We start from the raw sequence: 25,653 nt of genomic DNA on the forward strand, positions 1-25,653 counted from the left end.
GTAACACGAACGACGATGTTTGTACGAAATTAATTCGAGTAATTTTTTTAAATAAAAAAACAATATCTCGATTGCAGAATAACGAGAACTGTACAAGTTGTTACAACGACCAGCGGTGCCGTCAGTGGTGCAGACGAATTGCGAGATTCCATGCAGAAGATCGTCGATCGATTCATGATGGAAGAAAGGCGAGATCAGTGAAGCATCAAAAGTCTCATGGGCGATAATAGGAACAAAGTAGAATCCTTCATCACCTGACGACCGTGGAAAGGAAAATAAAACGTTTAAAGAAATTCTTTAGCACTAATTCAAGAAAGCACCGATCTAGTTCGACGCATCCTCGAGCGTCGAACGGAACGTTCTCTGTACAAAGATCGAAAATGGATCTCTGTTCGCATCTGTATCTATAAATGTCAATGCAAAAGTAATCTTATTATCGCGGTGCTTCTCGAAAGCACAGGAAAAAAGCATGCACGACAATTTACTATCACACTCATGGCCTACGCTTCGGATTTGCTTGCCTTTTGGTTACATTAAATTGCCTTACGTATTTACGTTTAATCTTGCGATCGAATAGCGTATGTCGTTGCTAGTCCGACTAGCTTGATCCGCTAGTTTTCACTAAGCTAACCCGTCCATGTACAACGCCTTTCTCATGTTGTTCAAAGCGAAAAGACAAGAGGAGAAAGTAACAAAGGAGTATGCGTATTGCAGGAACAACATGGACGAACAGAAAATGAGAGTGTTCGTCTCGAATGCACGCTCGACCAACATTACAGCGATATATATTTGTAAACGTTCTTATGGAAGAAAACGGTATGAGAGACGAAATGATTAAAATAGGATCTTAACGGTGACTTCGCAAAAACTCGCCACTTGGCAGTTCGTTTTAGCTTTAGGGTGATTGTATATCTATCCGCGCAATACATCGCTTTATAGGTCTGTAACAACACTTGAGTCACACACATACATACACCGAGAGCGAGAAAGAGAAAAAAAAGAGAGGTTCTAAAAGAAATGGAATTTTTGTTGCTATTTGAGTTAATGAAAATTTGACAAGGCGAGAGGATTTGGAAAACTTCTGGCTAATGGTCTATGCCATCATTTGCGATTCGAATGGCAACAAAGAATAAATGTTTTTATGAATCGAAATACAATGTAAATTTAACTTATTTAAAAGAAATATTTCCTAACAATTTTTAATTGTATATATAATAATTTCTTAGCGTAACTTATATAAATGTACTATTATACAATTGTAATAATTGCAATATTGTAACACGAATACTTTATTTATATAGCAGAATCATTGGACAAATTGTTAGACACATAAATCTTAAGATCGGAGGGAATGTTAATCGGCGATCTATCCTTCGTACGATCGTGTAAATTATTATTACTATTATAAAGAGAAAAAAAAAGCAAATGACATGACGATTATAGAAAATATGTTGTTTAAACTTTAATGACTCGAAACACGTCTTAATATTTAAGCAGCATTAGCTTTCAGTGTATAACACAGTTTTAAAAGGCACAGAAAGGAATCATATAGTATGTATTTAAAAAGAACAAATATATACATACTTTAAATAAGGTATTCTATTAATGTATAATATATTGAAAAGATATGATTATGCATCTGAAGTTTATAAATTATTATCTATAATGACTGTTATTCTATGTTTAATAGACTTGCCTAGAGCCTATCTGACCTAAGGACCAAAGGCACAATCACACACGCATCAAAATAAAACATTATGCTCCCATGTACTGTCGTAACATTTTATTGTAACTCATCACGGACGTTGCGATACTGGCATTTAAATATTCCGACTGCTATAAAATATGATTCGTATTACCAAACAAAAAAGGTATTTTCCCTTTTTCATAAGACATAACCTAATGTAATACGACGAACTATTGTAAAACCCACTGACAACAGAATTTTTTTATTCACTGTCATTTCTGTCCAGTATATTAGTACATTTTTTACAAAACACTTCTATCTTTACTATATTGCGTACATTAATAAAGAGATGTGCAAACGAACTTTTGAAAGTTGACCACGTAACTTTACTGGCTAATATGTGTTTTGAAAATACTATAATACTATAATATCAGGCATACGAAAATGTTACTTCTCCAAGAAATGGATAGAAAGTTTTTCTTATTTAATAACTAGAAGAATTATTTAAATTATTTAAAAACTTAATTTTTTAAGATTTTCTTACTTATGCAACATCGTGACTTATGAGAACCCTTAAATATATAAAAATAAATCGACTATTTTGATATTATCTTACTTTCTTCTATTTAAGAAATTTTAATACGTACGAAAGTTTCAAGTAAAGCAATTTTACGTTGTATATACGACATTAACATTAACTATAGAGTATTTGTTTTTCGACATATATCTAACAACGTATTAATTTTTATTTGAAAAGTTACTTTCAAATGGATATCATTTATTTATGAAAAATATATTGTAGAAGCCAGTAATGTTACATCGAACAAAGTATACACATTTTGTAATTGTCTAAGCTCAACACCTAGTATATTCTCAAGCTGAGAGCAAGGCAGCATAAACCTACTCAATTCTATAACACTGAAATCTCAATACGAATTAAACGCTTCGAATAAATTAAAAATTTATTTGCCTAGCTCTAATTTTTACTAAAAGTATTTCAATGAAAGTTTGTGATTAACTCGATTGAAAAAATATATATCGATCCATATAGAAGATATATAGAACCATCAACGGTATTCAACTTAAAATTAAGTAGGTTTACTTTACGTTATTCTCCACTAATTTTATAGAAGTAGTAATTTATTAATGGCGTGGTTACAAAAGTTTATATTGAATATCGAAACTCACTGCAAGATTTTGTAACTGCATTCTAACCGTAGTAATCAATTTTTCATGAGTTGTAACTAACATAAGCAAGGTATGTAAAGATTTAACATCGTTTCATACACATGCGTTTGAATCAAAAAAAAAAAAGTATTTAACATTCAGTATCGCATCAGTGCGCTTCTAATTCTGAAGGTAATTTTGTACAATCTGTCGGTTATGTTTTGTGAATAACGCATACACGCCACCGACTTTCCTCTATGCTTAACCCTCCGTGAATATTACAATATTACGTTAAAATTATAATGCCATTGTATGGCGTACGATATCAAAAATAACAGAGGAAAGAAAAGGTATAATTTTACCATATACTATTATGTGATAGAGTTATCAACGACAATGTAATAAATAAATTGTTGCATTACAATCCTCAATGTACTTGTAACAAAAGAATGATACACGAAGGGGCTATATCTGTACCTGACCCCTGTTATTACACTATCAATTTCCTTGAATTAATTAAAAAAAGTTTTAGATGAACGGAGATTAAAAGGTAGCTCGAGCATAAAATTTTAATTATTCGCTGATAAAAATATACAGGTACTGCCTACTTCAAATCAAATATGTAACACTTATGATTTCCTTTATGTCGATTATACGAAAAACCTTTAATTTATGGAAAACAAGATATGTAATATTAACGGAAAAAGTTTATCGTATTCATGGAATTTTTGGAAATGACTATAAATAAATAAATCCTTATCATGAATATATATATATATATTTACCAAAATATGGATAACTATTTTCAGTTTAATAATTTGGATGGGTTTAGATATTTTAAATATGTATATTAGATTCTGAAACAGACTTATATTTACTGTAGAGAGCTGGTAAGTTTACGAGTAGGACGAAAGAAGCGAAAGAAAAGTTTTTCACTTGCCCTACCTATCCCCACCACTGATTACCCGTTTCCACGGTTACGGTCTTGGTGATACCCCGAGACTGGGCACAGTAATCGGTCGGGGACTCTAGAGTGTAGACAAACCAATTGGGTCCGCATTCCTGTGCGTCGCAATCTTACCAGCTCTATATAGTACCTACCTTCAACTTTGGCCAGTTTCGTTCCTCAACGTCGGCCAATATCCAAGGTATTGTTGTACATTTTGTAATTGGAAAGATGGTAATTTGTTAGAATTTAATTTTACTTTATATAATTTATTTAAATCGTCAATCACTCTAGAACAGTATACATTGGCACTTAAGGAAATAACATGCTTCAATAAATAACAACTTAATATTTTATACATTTTTATTTGTTATTAACAGTTGACATTAATTTCATTTAGTACATATTGATGGAATCATTATTTTATACAGAAGTTAACATAATTCGAACGTTCCGACAAGAATTTTTAATTTAACTACAAAAGGGAGAAGTGATAATATTTGTATGGAATCTATAACATAACATAAATTGTAATATAATTATATTCAGAAAAATAACCGAGTTTCAAAACACGCATTGTCCCCTATCACATGGATTGTTATATCATTTTTTATGAATATTTCTAAACAAAAATTCAATATATCAGTATCGATAGTTGTACATAGCTTCCCTCATAATTAATAATTTTGATCTTACAATTACACTGAATTGCCTATAAAATACAATACATAACAACTTTTCTGAGTAGTTGTATGCATCTTATATAACAAATGATCGCTTTAATATATGCAGAAGAAATTGCTATGATGTATGGTGCTCACTACTTCCCCTGTTTAAAGTAGCGATAATGTATATATTATACAATTTTGTATAAAACAAAAAATATACAAAAGAAAATTGCTACGAGGAGAGTATAATTATGTTGCACATAAGTATATGACTATTTGTATCTAATGTAATTCGGCTAAATAGCAAAATTATTACAACTAAGTATATTCAGATTAGTATATATAAAGAAAAAAAATATTAATCCAATGCAGCAATATCCCTCGAAAATGGGATTATTTGTAGTCACATGAAAGTAAAAGATAGGCTATATAGTGAATACCATAGGTCTAATATAATTACAAATCCTGAAAATTCAAAATCCAATAATCTTGGATCGAACACAATAATATGCACACAACCGGAAATTTATTTGTAAATACAGAAAATTGACTACTTATTTAAAAAAAATTCAGTATCTTAATTGCGCGACGAATGATAGCATTTTGTAAAACAAATAGGTGTTTCCATGCACTTTTATCTTATACCTTTTACATTGTATTATATTGAAGGTTATCAGATCTGTAAGACAAGAAAGGTTATGTGACATGTAATCGGAATTAAAATTCTAAAATCGTAAAATATGAAACAAGAAATTAATGATGCTTAAATCATCAATCATTTTTAAACAATAAAAAAAATTTGTTTAAAATATATAAATTCTCATTTTGCAATTTCAACATTATATAATGTACTTAAAAATGTAGTAACTCACATTGTCAACATCATCTTCATCATCATCGCTAATTTCATCACCAAATTCAATATCCTCGTCAAAACCATCTTCAACGAAGGTGACAGTATCGTTAATACGCACTGTAACAAAATGTAAAACTTGATAAAACGTGATATTAACGTTTTGTATACTAAATTTAAATTTTAATTGTGATTTTTAATTAAACACAAATTTTGGACAATTTTCATATAATTGCTTACCAGTTTCTGGGAATTCACCATATGTTTTCAAATTACGAGCTTCATCTGATGTGTATTTTAATATAACATCTGCTTTTGCATCTTGGTAATCCCGCAAACCAATCAATATTATGTCACCTTGGTTGATCCATACTTTTTTCCGTAACTTTCCTCTAATGTGGCACAACCGTTTGACACCATCAAAACACATTGCTTCTAACCTTCCATTGCCAAGCATCTTTGTGACTTGTGCATATTCTAAATATAGTAGAATAAAAAAATATTCATATTTATAATTGTATTCTAAACTTCAATGATTCTATTTGCTTAAAATATTATTTATATCTCAATAGTGTATGTTCTTATATGTCTAATATTGCACAACAAAATTGACAAAGTTTCAATACTGAAACAAAGTACACAATTGTATTTATTATCAGTTTCGAATTTTACCTTGTCCGTCTTCTTTGAAAACCAATTCTCTTTTTTCAGTTTCATTTTCATTTTTACCCCTTCTCCTGTTTTTACCTCCCTTTCCTACGAAAAATAAATTAGACGAATACTACTTAAATTGTTATTTTTATAAAAAAGAAAGATAACCACGGACAAATTTTTAACTTTCTGTTATACTGTATTCGACTATTTCGGGAGCAAGGTTGACGTTAACAGGTTAGACCAAACTAACCACATTGCACATTTCAAATTGCATGATTCTTTGCACAGATAACAATTTTAACAAGAAGGAAAGGCACAATACGATATAAATGTTTACAAACCCTTATTTTTCGGCATACTGACTCGTTGAAACGCGTTTAGATAGTAAATATATAAGAAATTCGGTCAACGGAAAGAAGCAATGCACTCAATGTCCTAAAAACGAGTTTTGCACCACAGTACACCTCATGGAAAAGACGTAAGCTACCAAAGAATGTCAAGAAAGCAAAACTAAAAGATGTTTTCTTTCTAATTGGCCCTAAACGAATAAAATTCCTAGTCTATAAATTACTTTTATAATTTTTATCGTACTTTGAATGTATTACAAAATACGAAGTTTGTCAAAATTTAGATATCTAATTGATTATTGTCGTTGACAAACACAAAGAGAAATTTCGTCACTTTTGTTGGTGAAAATATAGGGAATATAATTTGAACGTTTGGTACTATGGAGAACTATATGAATCCAATGTTATTGTTTATTTTTCTTCAATAGTTAAAATATGATCAGTATGCTATAAAGTATGCTTTCCTTTTTTACTGCTTGGCAATGGAAATAGCTATTGATTGTGCCTATCAGAAACACACCAAATCTTACTTGATATGCACAGAGTCACTCAGCTTATTATAGAAATTACAAAAATCTCTTTGAACCTTAAAACCAAATAATTTCAATCATACAAGTATTGTAAAAACATATTACTCGTCAATTTAATTTATTTGTGAAAGATACTATCAAGATTTCGAAGCATGTTTTTATTTAATAGAGTTAGAAATGTGTAAACCATGTTTATATTAATAAAAAATCAAAATCATAGTACTTACATATTTTCCATGTTCTATATTTCCCCTCTCCTCTACCTTTCCCATTAATTCCTTAATTTTTATAGATGCTAAAGTTTTATAATTCCTTATGCTTGCTCCAAATGTTATTCGAATCTAATTAATATCTAACTAAGTTCTTCAAACACTTCTCTACATATTTTTTCATCTAATTAATAAGTTATAAATGATTACTGGAAACGATAGTTATTTTAATCATTGCGATAAAAATTAAGAGTTCAGAGTTCAGAGACTGTTTATTTCGGTGCTCAAGACTACATATACAGTCTTATTATGATATATTATTCGGCTAAAAAGTGACAAAATATAGTATCGCCATCTAATATCAGGGATTCGAACTGCTAAAATCGTGCCAGGATCGCAGAATGTTATAGGGGGTATCCGGAGTACAGTCCCCTCACCCCCCAAGGATTGGCGACACAGTATAGTATCGCCATCTACTATCAGGGATTCGAACTAAAATCGTGCCAAGATCACAGAATGTTAGGGGAGGTATCTAGAGTATAGGCCCCCTCGCCCCCCAAGGATTGGCGACAAAGTATAGTATCGCCATCTACTAACAGGGATTTGAACTAAAATCCTGTTACTCCTATTACGCGATAGCTTGATTATTCACTAATTACTCCTTTCCTAGGATTAAAATATGAACTTTTAGAATTGAAGAATATAGTATAGACCCTTGCAAACATTCAGGGATACTTTTTATACCCATTCCGTCTGTAATTAAGAAGTTATTAACAAATATCGGAAGTCGGAACATTTAAGGCTGTACTACTGTCTGCTTTAATCGATTAATTATCAACTTTTCAACAATAACACGCATGTTTTCGCTATTAGGGAACAAAGTAGACATCCTTGGGAACATTTAAGGATCTATTTTGCAACGATCCACGCTCTAATTAATTAGTTATTAGCGATAGTTTCCTAAGGTGTCGCGTCAAAAGGTTCGAAACAGTGTGCCAACTCCCGATATTGGTTAATAATTATTTAACAACGCAAGGAATAGTTACGAGAAGTATCCTTGAATGTTGCCAAGGATCTTCAATATATTCTCAAACTGTAAAAGTTTATAAATTATTCCCAGAAGAAGAGTAATTAGTAAATTATCGAGCAGTGATTCATTAAAAGCAGTGATTTATTATAATACATATTGTGGCGCCAACTAGTGGCGAAAGCGGTGTACTATTTTTTGAGAAACAATTTATCGATAATTTACTAATTACTCTTCTTCTGGGAATAATTTATAAACTTTTAGAGTTTGAGAATATAGTGAAGATCCTTGGCAACATTCAAGGATACTTCTCGTAACTATTCCTTGCGTTGTTAAATAGTTATTAACCAATATCGGGAGTTGGCACACTGTTTCGAACCTTTTGACGCGACACCTTAGGAAACTATCGCTAATAACTAATTAATTAGAGCGTGGATCGTTGCAAAATAGATCCTTAAATGTTCCCAAGGATGTCTACTTTGTTCCCTAATAGCGAAAACATGCGTGTTATTGTTGAAAAGTTGATAATTAATCGATTAAAGCAGACAGTAGTACAGCCTTAAATGTTCCGACTTCCGATATTTGTTAATAACTTCTTAATTACAGACGGAATGGGTATAAAAAGTATCCCTGAATGTTTGCAAGGGTCTATACTATATTCTTCAATTCTAAAAGTTCATATTTTAATCCTAGGAAAGGAGTAATTAGTGAATAATCAAGCTATCGCATAATAGGATTAACAGGATTTTAGTTCGAATCCCTGTTAGTAGATGGCGATACTATACTTTGTCGCCAATCCTTGGGGGGCGAGGGGGCCTATACTCTGGATACCTCCCCTAACATTCTGTGATCTTGGCACGATTTTAGTTCGAATCCCTGATAGTAGATGGCGATACTATACTGTGTCGCCAATCCTTGGGGGGTGAGGGGACTGTACTCCGGATACCCCCTATAACATTCTGCGATCCTGGCACGATTTTAGCAGTTCGAATCCCTGATATTAGATGGCGATACTATATTTTGTCACTTTTTAGCGCAATGGTTAAAATAGTTTCAGCTATAGTTTGTAACTACATAATTAATTACTTGAAGAAATGTGTAGAAAAATGGTTGAAGAATTTAATTAGATATTAATTAGATTCGAATAATATTTGGAGTAGTTATAAGGGATTATAAAATCCCTAAAAAGGTAGAGGATAATATAAATAAAAAGCATGGAAAATATTTATGTACTATGATTTTGATTTTTTATTAATATAAACATAAGGAATATTTTACACATTTCTAACTGTATTAAATAAAAACATGCCTCAAAATCTTGATAGCACGTTTTGTAAAAAAATTGACGAGTAATAATAGGTTTTTATAGTAATTGTAAAATGACGGTAAGGTGTATATACGTTCATACATAGGGATAGTAAACAGAATTTCTTTTCTCGTTTATCTTAGCATGGATTTTGCAGATTTATTCTATCATGTGAGGAATATTAAAAATCTTTGTTTAGTATCGTTGCTCTGATAACAATTGAAGTGCTAAAAAATCTCAGAGGTGATTGAAGTAATAAATAAATTATGTACTTTCAGATAACAATTTTATTCAACAATTGTATGAAACACTTTATTACATCCGTTGTATTTTCATACACGATCCTAGATATAAATAAAGATCTGATAAGAATCCTGAAAAAATACTGTAAGTCATTTTATTTATGAGCATGAATATTGATTTACAATTTTTTTCTGATATTTACCGAACGATGTAAAATGAAACGTAAATTAGTGACGTAGAGCATGCACAGTTAATTAAAAATTTTATTCAAAATAAAAGCAAAACACAAAGTGTAAGAAATACTTAACAAATATATAGTTTATGTATCAATCATTGCGTTTCGGTAGCAATTAATTTAATACTTCTTTACGATATACTATTCACATTATGTAACAATTCAAACGTTTAATAACAATAGTTAGAGTAATTAAAAGAACTATTGGCTTATCTTTGCAATTTCTGAGCAATAATTTTTTATCACGAAGCACGTATTTATTAGTAGTCGATAAGAAGTTATAATCATTTTCGAATAAGATGATTAAAACAATGTCTAAACATAATTTCTTAAAAAGTTCAAAGTAATTCTTTCTATGTATTTCGTAGCGTTTAACGTGTTCGATCACTTTATTCACGAACTTTCCGAGGCACTGAGTAGATAGAAAGTTTATAACCTTCGGTATATTATGAATGTTTTATTACCTCATAGCGCTATTATTAAATACCTGCATAGATTTTTTCCGTTCCTACAGTGCCGTCAAAGAACAATAATTTGCTAAAAAAATTATTGTGCAAAGTGCGTATAAATATTGCAGCTCTCGCTATCTGTGTAAACATTTGTAAATAGAATTTCAATAGAATTCTTTGACTTAAACATAATCTGTCGTACGATAACAAATATTATTTGTGATCGTACTTGTCGTATTGAAATCAAATTCGAACGATTACAATGTGAGGGTAGCGAGATCGTAACTCGATTCTCAGAATCGAGTGTGTGTTAACCAGAACTGGGCACTTTTGAAACCACATTACAAATAAAATTGTTATTTTATTTCACAGTCATTTCGTTTCTATACAGAATGTTCGACCAACCCTGGGAAAAATTTTAATGGGAGATTCTAGAGCCCAAAATAAGACGAAAATTAAGAATACCAATTTGTTGATTGAGGCTTCGTTAAAAAGTTATTAACGTTTAAAGTTCCACCCTTACTGAATTTTTTTCTTGAAAATGAGCAGGATTTAGAGGGTATGTCTATTCACCAAAAATGATTGTAATTGACCCCCGCAACCGAAAATAATTTTTCCAGAACGATTTGAAATTTTTTAATTTTGTCGAAAAATTTCATACCTTCTCGAATTTTTTTTCTAGGAAATGAGTAGGATTTCGCATATATGACTGTTCACCAAAAATGATTGTAATTGACCCCTGCAGCCAAAAATATTTTTTTCAGAACGATTTGAAAAATTTTTTTTTCGTCGAAAAATTTAGGCACCTACCCCCTGTCGATTTTTCTTTAAAATTCGTTTTTTATTTTTAATAAATTTGGATGGCGCTGTATAGAAAAGTTGTTTAATACTTTTTTGTAGATATCCATGAACTCTAGTTCCCCCCAAAATTTCAATGAAATATATTCACTATTGTAGGAGTTATGGCTGTTTGAAAATTTGACCATTTTTATGTGGTTTTTTTCATTTTACGAGGTCAAAGAACAACTTTTTCATTATTTTTAGAATTTCTACATATTCTACACCAAAATACGCGTAGTTTGCTTTTTTAAACATTAAAATCGTCCAATCCGTTCAGGAGTTATGGTGTTTTAAAGATACGCATGAAATTTTGGAGAACGATTTCTGGCCTGAAATTAGATTTTCGATAAGGAATTTTTTTCTCGAAAATGTGTAGAATTTCGGGGGTATGTGTAATGACCAAAAGTGATTGTAATCGACTCTTGTAACCGAAAATAATTTTTTTAGAACGATTTGAAAATTTTTTTTTTTCGTCAAAAAATTTCAGCACCTACTCGATTTTTTTTCTCAAAAGTGGGTAGGAATTCGGGGATATGTCTATTCAACAAAAATTATTACAGTTAACTCCCGCAACTGAAAATAATTTTTCCAGAACGATTTGAAATTTTTGAATTTAATTGTTAATAACTTTTTAACGAAGCCTCTATTAAAATTTTTCTCAGGGGTGGCCGAACACCCTGTATAAAAAACCAATAATTTTCTATTAAGAAAAGTGGAGTCGATCAATTAAAGTTTCGAGTAACTCATATATTAAAATGGCTTGCTTTAACAAACATTGTCGTAGCAGTACTTGAAACGAAACAGAAGTATTTCTACTGTTCTAAATAAATCGATATTTCTCATTTTTGTCTCAAACAACAGTTGCCCTGGTCTGATCTCGACGGTATAAATCTACTAACGGAAATGAGAATGAGTCCTTAAAGAGATTGTTTGTTACAAAATTAAAGTAAAAGGAAAAGAGATATAATAAATCTATTTAAAGCTTAAAAATACGAAATAAATAAACGTTGTTAATGCCAGGACACGTTAGAAGTTTCCAGAGAAATGGCGCCGCGTTTCGACTGTACATTTATGAAATAAATTTCACGCGTTACGTAATTTTTAGCGAAACAAATTATAAGGAATATAACAACAAATATCTTTCTGCTTCCTGTGTTTTAAAATAGACGTTTGTTATGGCAGAGTTGGGCAATAATTGATAATCATAATCGTTAATCTTATTACATTTTGCTCAACACTGCTGAAAAGTGACGTTTACTTGGATTATTAAAAATATTGGACACACAGGACGCGGCGCCATTCGCAGTTTTTCACAGATAGTCGTTTGAAATTAATTATTTCACACTGTATAGAACTATAGCGCTCGCTGCTGCAGATACGCACGCAATGGATTCTCGATTGCGCAAGTTGATTTCCTATCGGTGGCATAAAACGGCAGCTTCTTATAATAATCTGACGACCAAACATTGAATTCCATAGCGCAAGCACATTCCATAATAAATCCATGGCCTGAAATAGAAAGTTGTTACATAATACCATACGAAACGTGTTTTTGTACGTCTAATATAGCGTTGCTATTAAAAACACGTTCCAAGCAGAAGACAAAATAGAGAACAAACATTTTAATTGCAAATATGCAATGGTCTATTTTCTTTTTGTACAGTTTGAAACCATTGGTGATAAAACTTCTTTTAAATATTATTTTCATTTCATTTTATGCATTGTAAATGTCGATTTACTTCTTACTCTTTTATGCAACATATAAAGTATCGCTGAGAAATTTTTATTTTAACGTAGATATAGCAATTTATTCGTAATATCGAAAAAATTAAATTATTTATTTTCCACCGTTACTAATTTAAATTCACATTTCGATTATTTCTTATTTTGATTTTTGTCATTTGAAAAATCATGCATAGTGAATTAATTTGACGTTTGATAAATGAAGAATAATTATACGTATGGTCTTTTGGCGAGGATAGTAACAGTTTCAGAGACAGTCTGTTACTTAATTTCTTTTTGTCAATAGTTTTTTTGTACTTGACATGCACTACATAGGTAGAATGCCATGTCGAGAATTAAACTCAATCAGCGTCAATCAGTGTCAATTTCAAATGTATACGAACGTGTAGAAGCATTCAGATTCAAATGCACGGTCGTGTTAATGCTTGCTGTGTGAAACGATTTCTGTGGTCCACAGAATGTATAGCGTACAAAGAACTATTGACTTACAAATTAAATGACTGCACACGATAACTCAGGCTCAAAAATCTGTCGAACAAAATCCTACTTCCGTTCGTGAAATATAAATCGTAGACCAACGTACAAATACATCTGTTGCTTTTTTACATAATACGAAAGTTGAAATATTAATGAAATACTCAGGGTCGTTCCTGGGCGGTCAAACCCGGAATTAAAAACGTTTCGATGATTATTGACCTTTCTAGACAAACAGGAAATAATTACGTAACTAGATTTCATACCTAAATGGTCGTCAGACCCCGCTTGTCATAATAATTTTATGTTGCTCGGGCAGCCGTGGTTCATTCTGTATTCCACGTACAGCATCCCAGTGTTATGCCAGTAATAAAGAGCCAATACCACCAACGCGTGCCACCATTGATGAGAGGAACCGATGTAATCCACCCATCCTTCAAAATAATAAAATTCTAATAACATTTCGTTCACGTGGTAGAATTTTTTGTTGACGTCGTATCTCATGTAGTCTGACCCCCTATTAATCGTTGAAATTGTTGACATAAAAAATAGTCGCGAATTTGAATTAATTGTTTTGACTCTTCTAATATATCGATTGCAATATTGTACATCAGAGTTAGACAGTAGTTATTAGTTTTACAGTTTAATAATTTTTCTGCACATTCTGTATTATAGAAAATAGTCTCGAATTTGAATTAATTATATTGCTTCGTCTAATATATCGATTGCTATATTGTACATCAGAATTGGACAGTAATTTAAATTTACAATTTAACAATTTTTCTGCACACTTTGTATTGTAAAAAATTATCTCGAATTTGAATTAATTGTTTTGACTCTTCTAATATATCGATTGCTCTACTATACATCAGAGTTAGACAGTAGTTATTAGTTTTACAGTTTAATAATTTTTCTGCACATTCTGTATTATAGAAAATAGTCTCGAATTTGAATTAATTATATTGCTTCGTCCAATATATCGATTGCTATATTATACATCAAAATTTTCATTGTACATCAAAGAAGTAATTATAAGTTCTTAGCAACTTTCTTGCACACTTTGTATCGCATTAACTGGTAAACCTCGTACGACATTCACTTGGAAATATAGGTCAGTGGTTTTCTTTTGCCTGGAAATGCAATATCGGGCAAAGAGAGTAGAATTCCGTGTAAAAGGATAACGTCGACCTAAAAATATCTGAAACGTCTTCGACTGCGAAGAAGTCGCGTCCACCGTTCAATGTCTTCATCGAAACCCTTCTAGTTCGCCGTCAGAACGGATCTATCGATTGAAGCGAGACTTCCTGCCCGGCTAGAGTAACCGAACGTACTTATTTATTCAATGCAGTCGTAAGAACGAGTATTTTTTGCGATACCGTTGTTTATCCGTTTGAGTTTTCGTATGAATTTATTCAACAAGTAACGTCAAAAATTTAAAACAGTTTAGAACTTTTGAATAACTAATAGACCGTATCTTATTGTATTTTTAATGAAGTATGGGCACGTGCAGAAAGAAATATCAATAATATTGGCGGACTATTATTCTTACGTTTCAATCATATTGTATGTAAACTATCAATTCTCTGAGAGAATGGACGTTTAAGTAGCTTCTCACGCGTTAAATATAGAATATCCCACGTGACTGTGAATAATAATTAACTTTCAATAATCCGAGGAAGAATGTTTTTAGCAGAAGTTAGTTTTCTCTCGATTTCTTCACTTTGGATGGTCATCGTGTGTGAAAGCTACTAGGTGATTTGTCCATTAGTTTTCAAAATGTCGACGAATGAAAGTAGCCAGGTAAAAAATAAATGAGCGAAAGGTTATGCTTCGAATAGATATTCACTCGTCATCAAAAAAATTTAAGCTCGTCACTGCAGCTTCACTATGGATGAATTATCCGTTACTTTCGTTAAAAGTGGACCAAGGATCTGCTTTCCTTTAATGTTCATTCTCAATATCCACTTTGGATTAAATGCAGACTAAAGCAATGTTTATACTTTTCAGTATGATTGGCCATCCAAAGTAAAGAATTGTTTGGTAATCCAAACGTTCTTCAATTGTCGAGGATTGCAGTATTATTTAAATCGAACGAATTCTAGAAAAAATTATCACTGTTTTTCCCCAATTGCTTAGAATTGAAAAATAACTTTTGTCTGAAAATTTTTTCCTTGTTTGCCAGTTGCAAAATAATAAAATATGGCCAAAGTTTCATAGTTATCTGAATTTCCGTGTTTGGTCTTGCCTTGTACAATGTCTTGTACGTTAAGTAAGAAAATTTTCTTCCGAATAGAAATGGAAGGATTGTATCGCGAGCAATTTTCTTATTTCTTTTGTCGTTTTATAAAACGTCGCAACCCATTTGCCGTTCAAATATGAAATAATAACCTTTGAGTGGTGTAATTACCTGGATAAAAGCGTTCCGGTATTTTGGTCACATAAATGGCAAATGCTCCACCGCTAATGACATACATTCCTAGTACCCTCGGGAGCAACATTCTAACGATCGGGTTGTCCATACCGCCCATAGCAATGCTCCAATGCAGCGTTGGCAGTACTCCATATGCTGCCCATGCGACAAAAACGACTAGCTTGACGTTTCCATTGACGTTCAGTTTTGGTATTTGCAGTACCATTGCAAACACAAAAATTGCCAGCACGGTTACTAAATAAAAGCTCTGCAATTCCTGCAAACAGACCATCGGTATATTATTATTAAAAAATCATTCGAACAGACACTTTGAAAAGAGACTTCAACGATACAGTTCAATAGGACAGTTCAAGCATAATTTAATATTTATTTGTTAAGAAGAATTCCCATTTTCTTTTCAATTTCTTCAGAAATTGAAGTAATATCAAAATGTCGCCATTTTTTAATTTCTTATTAAGGAGCACCAAAAGTTACGTCGAAATATCGAACTATGCTCGCGTACATACAAGCACAAAAAAGAAATTCTTTTTATTATCGTTTGTTACTTTCGTCGAATTTTATTAATCGATTTCAGCGAGCATTACTTATTGCAGTTTTAGATTACGTCGACGTCGTTGAAGGTATTCATAATCGATTGAAGTTGCGTCAAACTGTAATGCGAATAATTATACAGGAGTCAATAACATTTGCGATTTAAAATAGTTTCCTATTCATTGAGTTTACGAGAAAGTTTTTCATATAAAACATTATGTTGTTATTCGATGAGACTCGCCTTTTCCATGTCTTTTATTTTTTGTAATAAATAACAAATTTATTCAGATGGAAATTATAATGCACACAAAAAAACATAATAAAATACAAAGAACATGTAATGTTTAATCCCTTAACATCAGTGGTGGATCTAGCAAAGCTTAAAACAGGGAGAGAGGGTTAATAAATCGTGCTTATGCATCTTTTGTCTTGCAAATAAATAAAACAGTTCTCACAAGGTTATTACTCGGTGCATGTTTGATTCATTGATAAAGTTCTGCACAATGATGCATTTTAAATATCAAAGCCTCTGGGAATACCTGTGGGTTAACGGTTTACGAGGTATTTAATAATAAAGTTTCGACTGCTATTAAATTATTAAAACTATAATCATCGACTTTGCACCGAGGAATGTTTCTGTATCGGACAACGCTTCATGCGTCTCGAAAAAGCGATTTTTAAAGTTATTCTCTTATATTAAAATACTAAATAATGAGCCAGGTTCTTAAATGAAACACTAAAGAATGAACGTTTCCAAATATAGAGGTTTTCGTTACACAATTTACGCACCTTATGACACCAAAATGCATAGTAAACTCCGGACATGTATATCGACAAAAGGCTCAAAGCAATCCCAAACAAATCAAACGATAAGAAACACCAATAATCTTTTTCGCTTCTACAGGAGAACGTGTGATACACCGAGGACAATATCATGCAGGCCTGAAACAACGAAATGGTGAGTTTTAATATTCGACACCTTATTCGTTACGAACACATCGATAATATTACAATATTTTACCTGGAAACAAATTAACAAAAGGGCTACGATTATTTTGTCGCCCATCGGTGCGTGGATATTCAGCAGACAAAGATCGTATAGTGTCAAACCGAAAAATAACATCCACCCAAATATGTGACTCCATATATTTACTGTTTCGTTCGTCCACCAGAATATACTGAAATAAATAATTTTTCAATGAAACGGTAATAGTAGCAATTTGGAATCTCAGAATTATTTACATTCAACAATCGGTTCTTTGTATTCTTTTATATTCTTAGAAAATATAAATCTATAAAAAATATAAGCGTTAACGAGAAATAACGTAATGTGCAAACCTTTCAACGCATAATTTTGTAGTGAGATATCCTCGATATCCGTGGAGGATGTAAGGATTGTGTTGAAGATATTCAGGAGCTTCCTCGTAAGTGAGAAGTCGCCTCATTTTCTCTTCATCTTCCAGCGTTACTTTATCTTTGATAGGCGACTCCTCCAGTTTCTTGGAGGCTCTGCGGTATACCTAAAACGAATCGTAAATTGTCTCGTTTAATCGAAAAATTCCATTGTCACTAATATAGAAATGCTCGTTTCATAGCTGGATAAAAATAAGTAATTAAGTGTATGTTTATTAAATAGATAAAGTACCTCGTTTCTAACCGTATTTCAGAACGTTAGAAGAATATTTGTCATAATTACTTATACTAGCAAAATTACAAGTTTTTATCTGGTAAAATCACTTACGAATTGTAATCACATCGTGTCTAATACGTCGGTCAGTTTGCAAAGATCATAAATCACTTATCTTTCCGTTCTATAGCCGCGTATGTATACCCACTCGATTATGTAACACGAAAATATGTAGACATTCGTATGTAAAACAGTACATAATGTGGTAATACAGTGTAAGTGACGCAAACGACGGTGACATTAACAAGTTCATAGATTCGGTTTACGTACTGGCAGATTTCTATCGATGCATTATATTATTATTATTGCTGTTCTGTATTATAATACGGCGTAACGAGACAACGGTAAGTTTATTTTCTTCCGTCTATTTCGATGAGAAGCGTGCACACAGTTCGCTAAACGATACTCTGACCAGCTGCTTTGATTAAGTATCTCTTAAAAACTGCATCAATAGATCGCTCAAGTTGCTTTCAATTAATTCGACGGCCACTTCGATCATAATTATATGGCTCAAATGGTTTCAGGATACAACAGTATAGTTTTATCCACTATCTCGAGATACGAAAGCTGCAAAGTAGGGCGCAACGGGACTTGCCTTTCATCCGAGTGTGTCAAGTTTATACCGTGGGCTTTCTTCTCCGTCTTTTTTATCTTCCGTCAGCGAAATCAATTTCTCACCTCGAGAAACTAGCTTAGTGCGCCAGAATCATTATCTTCTATCCGTGAAAAAATACAACCTCGAGTGTCCTCGGTTCCTGAGATCGATCATCAGCGACACGTATTTCGTAGATTGCAAATTGTCGACCGACGTTAATAAAGGCTTTTTTCATTTCCTATATCGAAAATTTCTCAAGAATCCACGAGGTACGTGATTGAACAAAAATAAAAAATGAGACTCGAAGCTCAGAGTTTCGTTTGGCATGTTTACTTTTCGTCGCGAAAGAGTTCACCATCTTGTGCCCCCAGCTTTCTCACAATTTCGTTCGAGTCTTAGTTGCTTTTAAACCGGTGGCCTCGCGAGTGTCCCTTTCATTTTGGGATAAGCTGGAACTCTTATAGAACGAAGGATGGGGTAAGACTTCAAGACCCAATTCCTTAATTGCTTCTCCAGCCTTTCGAGTTCTATACAGCTCTGTGTATAGGCATTATTACGTTGCAACAAAATTTGATACTCGTTCTTGAACCGGGGAGATTATCCTTAAAGTTTTAAAAGCACGGATTTACATCTACTTTTTCATCAAAGTTCGATATAAATTCATAAGACACGTTACCAAGCATAAGAATATTCAGAAAATCCAATTTAAAATAAATCTATGTTTGTTATGTTTTTAATAGGAATCTTCCTCTTCCTCTTTAACCTCTTACCGTACAATGACGAGTCTGACTCTTTACAAGTTATTAGTGCCAAGTTTTACGATCATGAGGCTATTCACTTGTCATCAAGTCTCATATATTAAAATTAACACATTTTTACATTCGCGAGGTATTCGTAAAATCTATTCTTTCTTTGTATGAACAAATGTAAAGAAAATTAAATAGTATACGTTTGAAAAATTAGTTAGTATTAGTAGTGTATACCATTTCTTTAATGTAACCAAAGAGACAAACGACGCTCGAGCTGTCAATAGAAAAATTACTTCCTGAAGTGTCAATGACGTGACTTGAGAAGCTGTGCGCAACAAGATGGGTTGAACGTCATGAATACTTGTTTTTCTCGATCTCCAAAATATTGCAATCGATGCTTTAAAACATTTCTCTATAGAATTCAATGTTCTCGACAACGAATCTCCGTGCAAAAAATTGTTATTCCACGTTTTGGTGGTATCGTCCATAGCGAAATACTCTGCAGTTTTCCGATAAAAAGTGACCAATTAAATGGTTTCAATAAAGGTAGATACACTATTGAAACGTACATTTGACTGGATGAAACATTGTTTCTCGTTAAACATAATTTTTCATCGTCCACTTGCCTTAGAAAATCGCTTGTCTAACCTTAATGAGAGGTCGTAATAAGAAGACGTAATTACGAATGTCGATGCGCCAACCTAGATACTCATAAATGCATATCGACGTTTTAAAATCCGATGCTTCGAATGGAAACGGAGCACAAAGCGAGCTACAATTGTTGGACTCGCCACCGTGTGATCTAATAGTAATTACCGGACTACTTAAAAGTGAAAGTCGAGGTACGAATACTCGGGCGCACATGCATGATTTTCGCAAAAAAAAAGAACGTCGGACTGGTAAAAGTAACCGTTCCTTCACCTCGCTTCCGGCAAGAACAAATCGAGATTTATTGTTACAACATTGAATAAAAAGTGAATTACCTCGCCGGTGAGCAGCTTGATCGTCTCCTGCGCGAACTCCGCCGTTGCTTGTATCTCATGATTGTTGTTGTGTGGCTGATCATCGTCGGACACATTTTCTTTTTGGTCGTTTACTTCTTCCACTCCTGCCAGTAATTTCATCATTAGAGAAACTGAGGTATCCTATTTCGCGTCTGTGAATAAAAAATAAAAACACTTGCGACTAATTGTGAATTCCAAATAAAAATGTAGTCTCAAAAATCTTGAGAATAGAAAAGATACAAGTGATATTGATTTGACTATTTTATCAATTTTTCTAACTGGTGACGTAAACCATATTATTTTCTTGTATAGTCGATAGTCTACGAGATAATATTAGGGGTGAAATTTTTTAGGGTAGTTGATATAGTATTATCCTTTGTAATCTCAGTTTTAGTATACCAATAGAAGAAATTGAAAGAATTGTTTAGGATTTATATATTCAATAAAAATAGAAATTAAATGTTCCTTAATTCTGAAAGCAAATTGTGATAGAATTTTCGACCTACTGTGCTCGATTTATTATGGATAGATCAGTGTGTGAATCGAATCGTGAGTGTAACAGAGCAAGAATGTATTTATCATCTAGGGAAGCGAAATTGTACAGACTTTCTGAAGTAAAGAACCGTGACAAAACGATCCTTAAAATATGTTATTTCTGTTTTAAACGAGGTTCTAATTTTTTGTCGTTTAGTTCTGCATGTGCAAGTTAACTGGAACGTCTGTTTATCGCGTCTTGTTATGACCATAACTTCAGCTTTCTAAACTCGAACGTAACTTCGATTATTTCAATTATTTTATCGTTCGTATTAATATTATTCTTTTGCCTTAAAAATCTGCGACTTCAGTTTCGAATATCGTAGAGATAGTATCCATGAATCGAAGTCTGAAGTTGTACAGAACTCTCGCGTGAATGTAATCTATTTGCGTTGCACTCGAAGATTATGCATCCAGTATGCAACTTCCTTTGCAAAAGATAAAAATTCCGGTAAACTGGAAGAAGACAACAAGACGACGTAAACTAAATTGCTGCTTCTTGCATTGAATACGGGACGGAATTAGAATGTCGTTTCGTTCAGAAGCTTGTTAAACGTCGGACGTATAGAACGTAATATTGTTTAAACGAAACGAAGAAACATTTTATATTTTTTCTAAAATTTAAAATCAAACATTCTCGAAGAAAATTTTCTAAGAAACACGCGACGGAAAGAAATCCAAAGTAACGCAGCCTTTTCACTCGGCGTAAACGCAGATTCTTTTGGTCGTAAATAATCGGAACACTTCAAAAGAAATGTTCGTTCAACCGAAGGTTATAATAGCCTACGTCTATTTCGTGTGCTACGGAGATATCTGTTCACTCTCTCCTGCGTGCTGATCTTTCACGTTTAATCTACGAGAAAGTTGAAGCCGCTCTTCGGAACCTGTTGAGACCGTGTGTTTCCATTCGCAGAAATGTATAACCGATAGCTCTCTATTCTTGGCTTAAAGCACACTGTGGATTTTATAATCCAGCAGAAAAAGCCGATTGTTTACTATTTTTAAAACACCGTTCGTTGATATTATCATTATTAATATGTTTAGTTTGGAACATTTATTTGTTATGTAATTATTTACTGCATGCAACGTTATTGTATGAATTCTATTTCTATGTCTTTCTGTTTGTATAACTGCTGCAGGTGAAAATGGAATTTTTATTATTATTCCAGCTGACTCGAGCAATTTGTTATACTGTTATATAACGTGCTCCTTTCTTTTTTCTGAGAGGCTCCAGTTTGAGAAATATTCTCTTGGTAACACGTTTGTATGTCGAAAGAAAAGTCGTTTGTAACTTGACCTTACGTTTGAAATTAACGAAGATAAATCACACATGTAATTATTATCAAGCATTATATTTTATTATAGTATAAATTATACATCCTTGAGATTGAATTATTGATTCTATTTTATTTGATTACAAAGACATAATCTTGACTGCACAGACTCGTATCACAAAATACTTTCATCGTGGTTAGTACATTTTTCATTTGTAATAAAAGGTAATGTATAGAAACTCTGTATAATGATCTCTTCGTAACGTTTATTTGATTGGATAATTATTCAGACAAACTATTTATTGTTCAACATTTAACTTACTTTGATTCTATAATTCAGATTGTAACTTTTATTGAATAAATTCGAAATTCTTTGGTCTAAACCTATGCTAAAACGTAGTCACGTTTGAGTATTTATTTTCTTTGTAATATTGTCACACTATATTTGTTAACAAACATATAATAAGGGCATATATATTTAATTTGGACTTCAGCATACGAATTAAAAAACAACCTTCAGGGAAAAGTTATACGAGAGACATCATTCTTGTCAATAAATCACTAAAAATTTTCTTACAGTCAACTCATAACTCTCATTATGCATTCCAATTTAAACATTATTCTCATTTATTATAATCCAGACGAGTTAATAAGAGTTAAACGCCGATAGAGTTAATATATTCTTGTACGTAAATTCTGTCGCTGAAAATCGTTGGAAATCCTTCTTTTTAGCGATATTTTTGCACTCTTTCATTTACATTGATATTAATATACATGAAACACGGAAAATCCATCACACGTTCGTTAAAATTTCGCTTTGAAACGACGGTTTGAACTTTAAAATAATTGTAAAAAAATAGAATCAAAAATCTGTGCGCAGTAACATTCGTAATTCTTGATCAGACATATGTTCCCATAAGCATCGTTTCTTTCTAGTGAAATGTTCGTAAATGTCCGTAAAGGCCCCGAGGCGCAACAGCTAGGAAAGTACTACTTGTCTGACACAGTATGATTAGCTAGTGAAAACTGTCAATCTAGAATCCGGCAACCGCAGAGAACAGTTGTTCGCAAGAATAAACGTGTAGACTCTAGGGTTGATATTTATTCGATCTTTATTGAAATATTGAACTAATATTTAAAAATTTTCTTCGCTGATCGAATATTACAAGAACATAACCATCGACAATTTTAAGAACTAACACATTGTTCTCGATGCATAAATTAATCTGTTTGTAATCTAATTGCTATACAAGTACAGTTATTATTCATCGATAAATTATTGTAAAAATTGTTTGACCGTCGAAGAAAACGATGAATATATTCGTTACAAAATAGCGTTCAATGGCGGATCTAGAAGAGCTCCAAGGGGAGGGAAGAGGCTAACAAAAAATTCGAGAATCATTTGTTCGATTTTTCTATAAAATGCATTCAGCATTTGCATCGACGACCAAATAATTTCTGTGTTTATTCATGTGGTTTTAGCAAGTACGTTGAACCAAACAAACAGAAATGTTCTACTATTTGAAACGTTTTGCAAAATTTTCTGTGACCCCAACGAATTCTAATACGACCCCCTGAATATCTTGTCTATACATGAAGTTGTGTAACACTACGATACAGGTCACGTATGCCCCCTATCGTATTTTGTTCCGCGCGATCCATACTTCATTGAATCTTGGCTACACACTAAGTTAGATATCTCCGTAATTTTTCTACTGCTTTTTATGGAAATTTATGGAGCGTAACTGAAAAGTCTACGTTCCTATTTTTCTCCGTACCGCCAGACATGAAAGTCTAGTATGTAGTGTAATTGACCCGTATCGTAAATATGAAAGTACACCAAAAAAGCCACTGCAACGTGTTAAGTTCATCAATCCATTTGTTTATATTTCATTAACGATATTCGCGACAACGAACGTAACAAGTTTATTATAACAGCTGTTCTTACAGCATCGTTTTGCAATAGAAAAAACTTTCAACGAAAACAGAAGTAGCAGGAATATTTAACCTCACCCTAATTAAAAGACTCGCGTCATCTTGATGGCGCCAAAACACAGGGTACATTTACAAATCTTTTATAACACTGTACGCCTCGTTGAAACGAACTTTCATTCTCTGGATAAAAAATATAACAAACTTTTAATTTCCGATACAGTAAGTTCTCAACTTATGCTAATAGATCGTCCCAGAGATAGATGAATTGCGGAAAACTGGTTTTTCTTTTCCACAGTACGTTTCTCGTGCAACCGTAGTTTCACAAATTGATTAGACCTCCCTCGTGAGAAAGTACAACTTTACCCGATACCTAAACACATGCATGAACAAACTTTATTCGCGAACAACGAATAGAATTTCGCTTGAAAACTGGTATAAAAAATCCATCAATGAATTCCGATTTATCCACGAAACGTACGCGGAAGTTAAAAATTTCCATTTAAGTGGGAATACAATTCGTGTAAATCGAGGACTCACCGTATTCGAACAGTTATAAAATATTCGAATAGTTGCAGCCCTAGGTGGCCAGCGACACACGGCGGTGCGTGCACGCTGCTCGCAATACCCGGCGTTACTGCTTTGTAATGATTAACAAACGTTTCTCTTTGTTAACACTTGACGATCGCGATTAATGTTAGTTTAAGTGCAAACGTTACGTACCACTCTGTTGCTGGGTACCGATTTGCAAAGTTTTCGACGATCGAGTGGGTTTTGTCGAGCGATCGCAATCCGAGTTTCGAAAAGGTCGCGGCAAAGGCGGAAGTCAGACGGTCGTCGATCTATCGACGCATTCTGGCGACGGTCGCGTATTCATGAGCGAGTCACCTTGTCCTCCTCGATCACCGAACGTGCCGAGAACAACACTGACACTGAACAAGCCGCACCGCCACCAGACGGTCCCAAGCGCCGCTCGATAGATCGAAACTCGTCCTCGTACTACGGACTAGCGATGGGTTCGAGTCAATGACTTCCGTCGGTAGCGATGGGCTCAAGGCTGGATCGAATCGCTTCGAATCAGGGTTGAAACTACTCCAACACTTCACTAGTTTGATATTCGACCGTTATAAATCAAATTCAAATGTAATAATTCAAATTACCCGAATACCACTGTTTGATTACCGCCATTTTTATATAACTACGATAAAACGTTCATTATTCGAACTAACAGGGAGATTTGTTTCGATAATCGGTCCAGGAAAACCAAAATTACGACTATGGAATAAAATAATTTTCAAAACTGCCTATTTACTATATCAATTTATTTTAATAAGTATAATATCTAGATTTAGTTAAGTTTCATTATGGTTATGGTATTTATATAACTACAGGAAAACCAAATTTACGACTATGAGATAAAGTAATCTTCAAAGCTGCCTATTTACTATATCAATTTATTTTAATAACTATAATATCTAGATTTAGTTAAGTTTCATTATGGTTATGGTATTTAAGTTCATCGTGTCCTAGACTTTAAC

The 25,653-nt window shown here is 32.9% G+C and overlaps 3 protein-coding genes across 32 annotated transcripts in view; 1 reads left to right on the forward strand and 2 right to left on the reverse strand.

Moving 5' to 3' along the window:
- LOC143345222 (uncharacterized) overlaps positions 1-2,297 on the forward strand; it is a 95,266-nt gene extending 92,969 nt beyond the window's left edge. For 22 of the 30 annotated variants that reach the window (XR_013080220.1, XR_013080222.1, XR_013080219.1 and 19 more), the window contains one exon: positions 78-150. Coding sequence is in view for 6 of the 30 variants with exons in the window: in XM_076772125.1 (XP_076628240.1) it covers positions 78-201 (124 nt within the window). In the remaining 24 variants the exon portion in view is untranslated. Of the gene's footprint in view, positions 1-77 lie in introns of all 30 variants that reach the window. The other 8 variants (XM_076772125.1, XM_076772126.1, XM_076772128.1 and 5 more) reach the window with 3 other exon arrangements.
- A 1,848-nt stretch (positions 2,298-4,145) lies between these two features.
- On the reverse strand, positions 4,146-6,595 carry Eif1a (eukaryotic translation initiation factor 1A). Its single transcript, XM_076772137.1, has 5 exons — positions 6,317-6,595; positions 5,994-6,077; positions 5,562-5,798; positions 5,341-5,441; positions 4,146-5,147 (listed from the first exon to the last, which is right to left on the reverse strand). Exons 1-5 carry the CDS (start codon positions 6,330-6,332, stop codon positions 5,142-5,144), a joined length of 444 nt encoding a protein of 147 aa, XP_076628252.1. The 5' UTR covers positions 6,333-6,595; the 3' UTR covers positions 4,146-5,141.
- A 3,287-nt stretch (positions 6,596-9,882) lies between these two features.
- LOC143345425 (progestin and adipoQ receptor family member 3) lies at positions 9,883-25,060 on the reverse strand. Its single transcript, XM_076772539.1, has 8 exons — positions 24,839-25,060; positions 20,355-20,527; positions 17,679-17,860; positions 17,362-17,518; positions 17,130-17,282; positions 15,786-16,065; positions 13,645-13,812; positions 9,883-12,670 (listed from the first exon to the last, which is right to left on the reverse strand). The coding sequence occupies exons 2-7, from the start codon at positions 20,496-20,498 to the stop codon at positions 13,670-13,672; spliced, it is 1,059 nt and encodes a 352-aa protein (XP_076628654.1). The 5' UTR covers positions 20,499-20,527; positions 24,839-25,060; the 3' UTR covers positions 9,883-12,670; positions 13,645-13,669.
- Between the last annotated feature and the right edge of the window lie 593 nt (positions 25,061-25,653).

This window comes from Colletes latitarsis, chromosome 9, assembly GCF_051014445.1.
Source record: "Colletes latitarsis isolate SP2378_abdomen chromosome 9, iyColLati1, whole genome shotgun sequence".
NCBI classification, from domain to species: Eukaryota; Metazoa; Arthropoda; class Insecta; order Hymenoptera; family Colletidae; genus Colletes; species Colletes latitarsis.

Bases quoted from the DNA above. Each gene is read 5' to 3' on its own strand.
- Eif1a (XM_076772137.1), bottom strand. The intron at 5,799-5,993 runs GTAAAATTCGAA...TACTATATTTAG, and splicing joins TTTCAAAGAAGACGGACAAG to AATATGCACAAGTCACAAAG. The intron at 5,442-5,561 runs GTAAGCAATTAT...ATTTTGTTACAG, and splicing joins TGGTGAATTCCCAGAAACTG to TGCGTATTAACGATACTGTC.
- LOC143345425 (XM_076772539.1), bottom strand. From the start codon at position 20,498: ATGATGAAATTACTGGCAGGAGTGGAAGAAGTAAACGACCAAAAAGAA. The intron at 17,519-17,678 runs GTTTGCACATTA...TATTTATTTCAG, and splicing joins ACAAAATTATGCGTTGAAAG to TATATTCTGGTGGACGAACG. The intron at 17,283-17,361 runs GTAAAATATTGT...TCGTTGTTTCAG, and splicing joins TTTTGTTAATTTGTTTCCAG to GCCTGCATGATATTGTCCTC.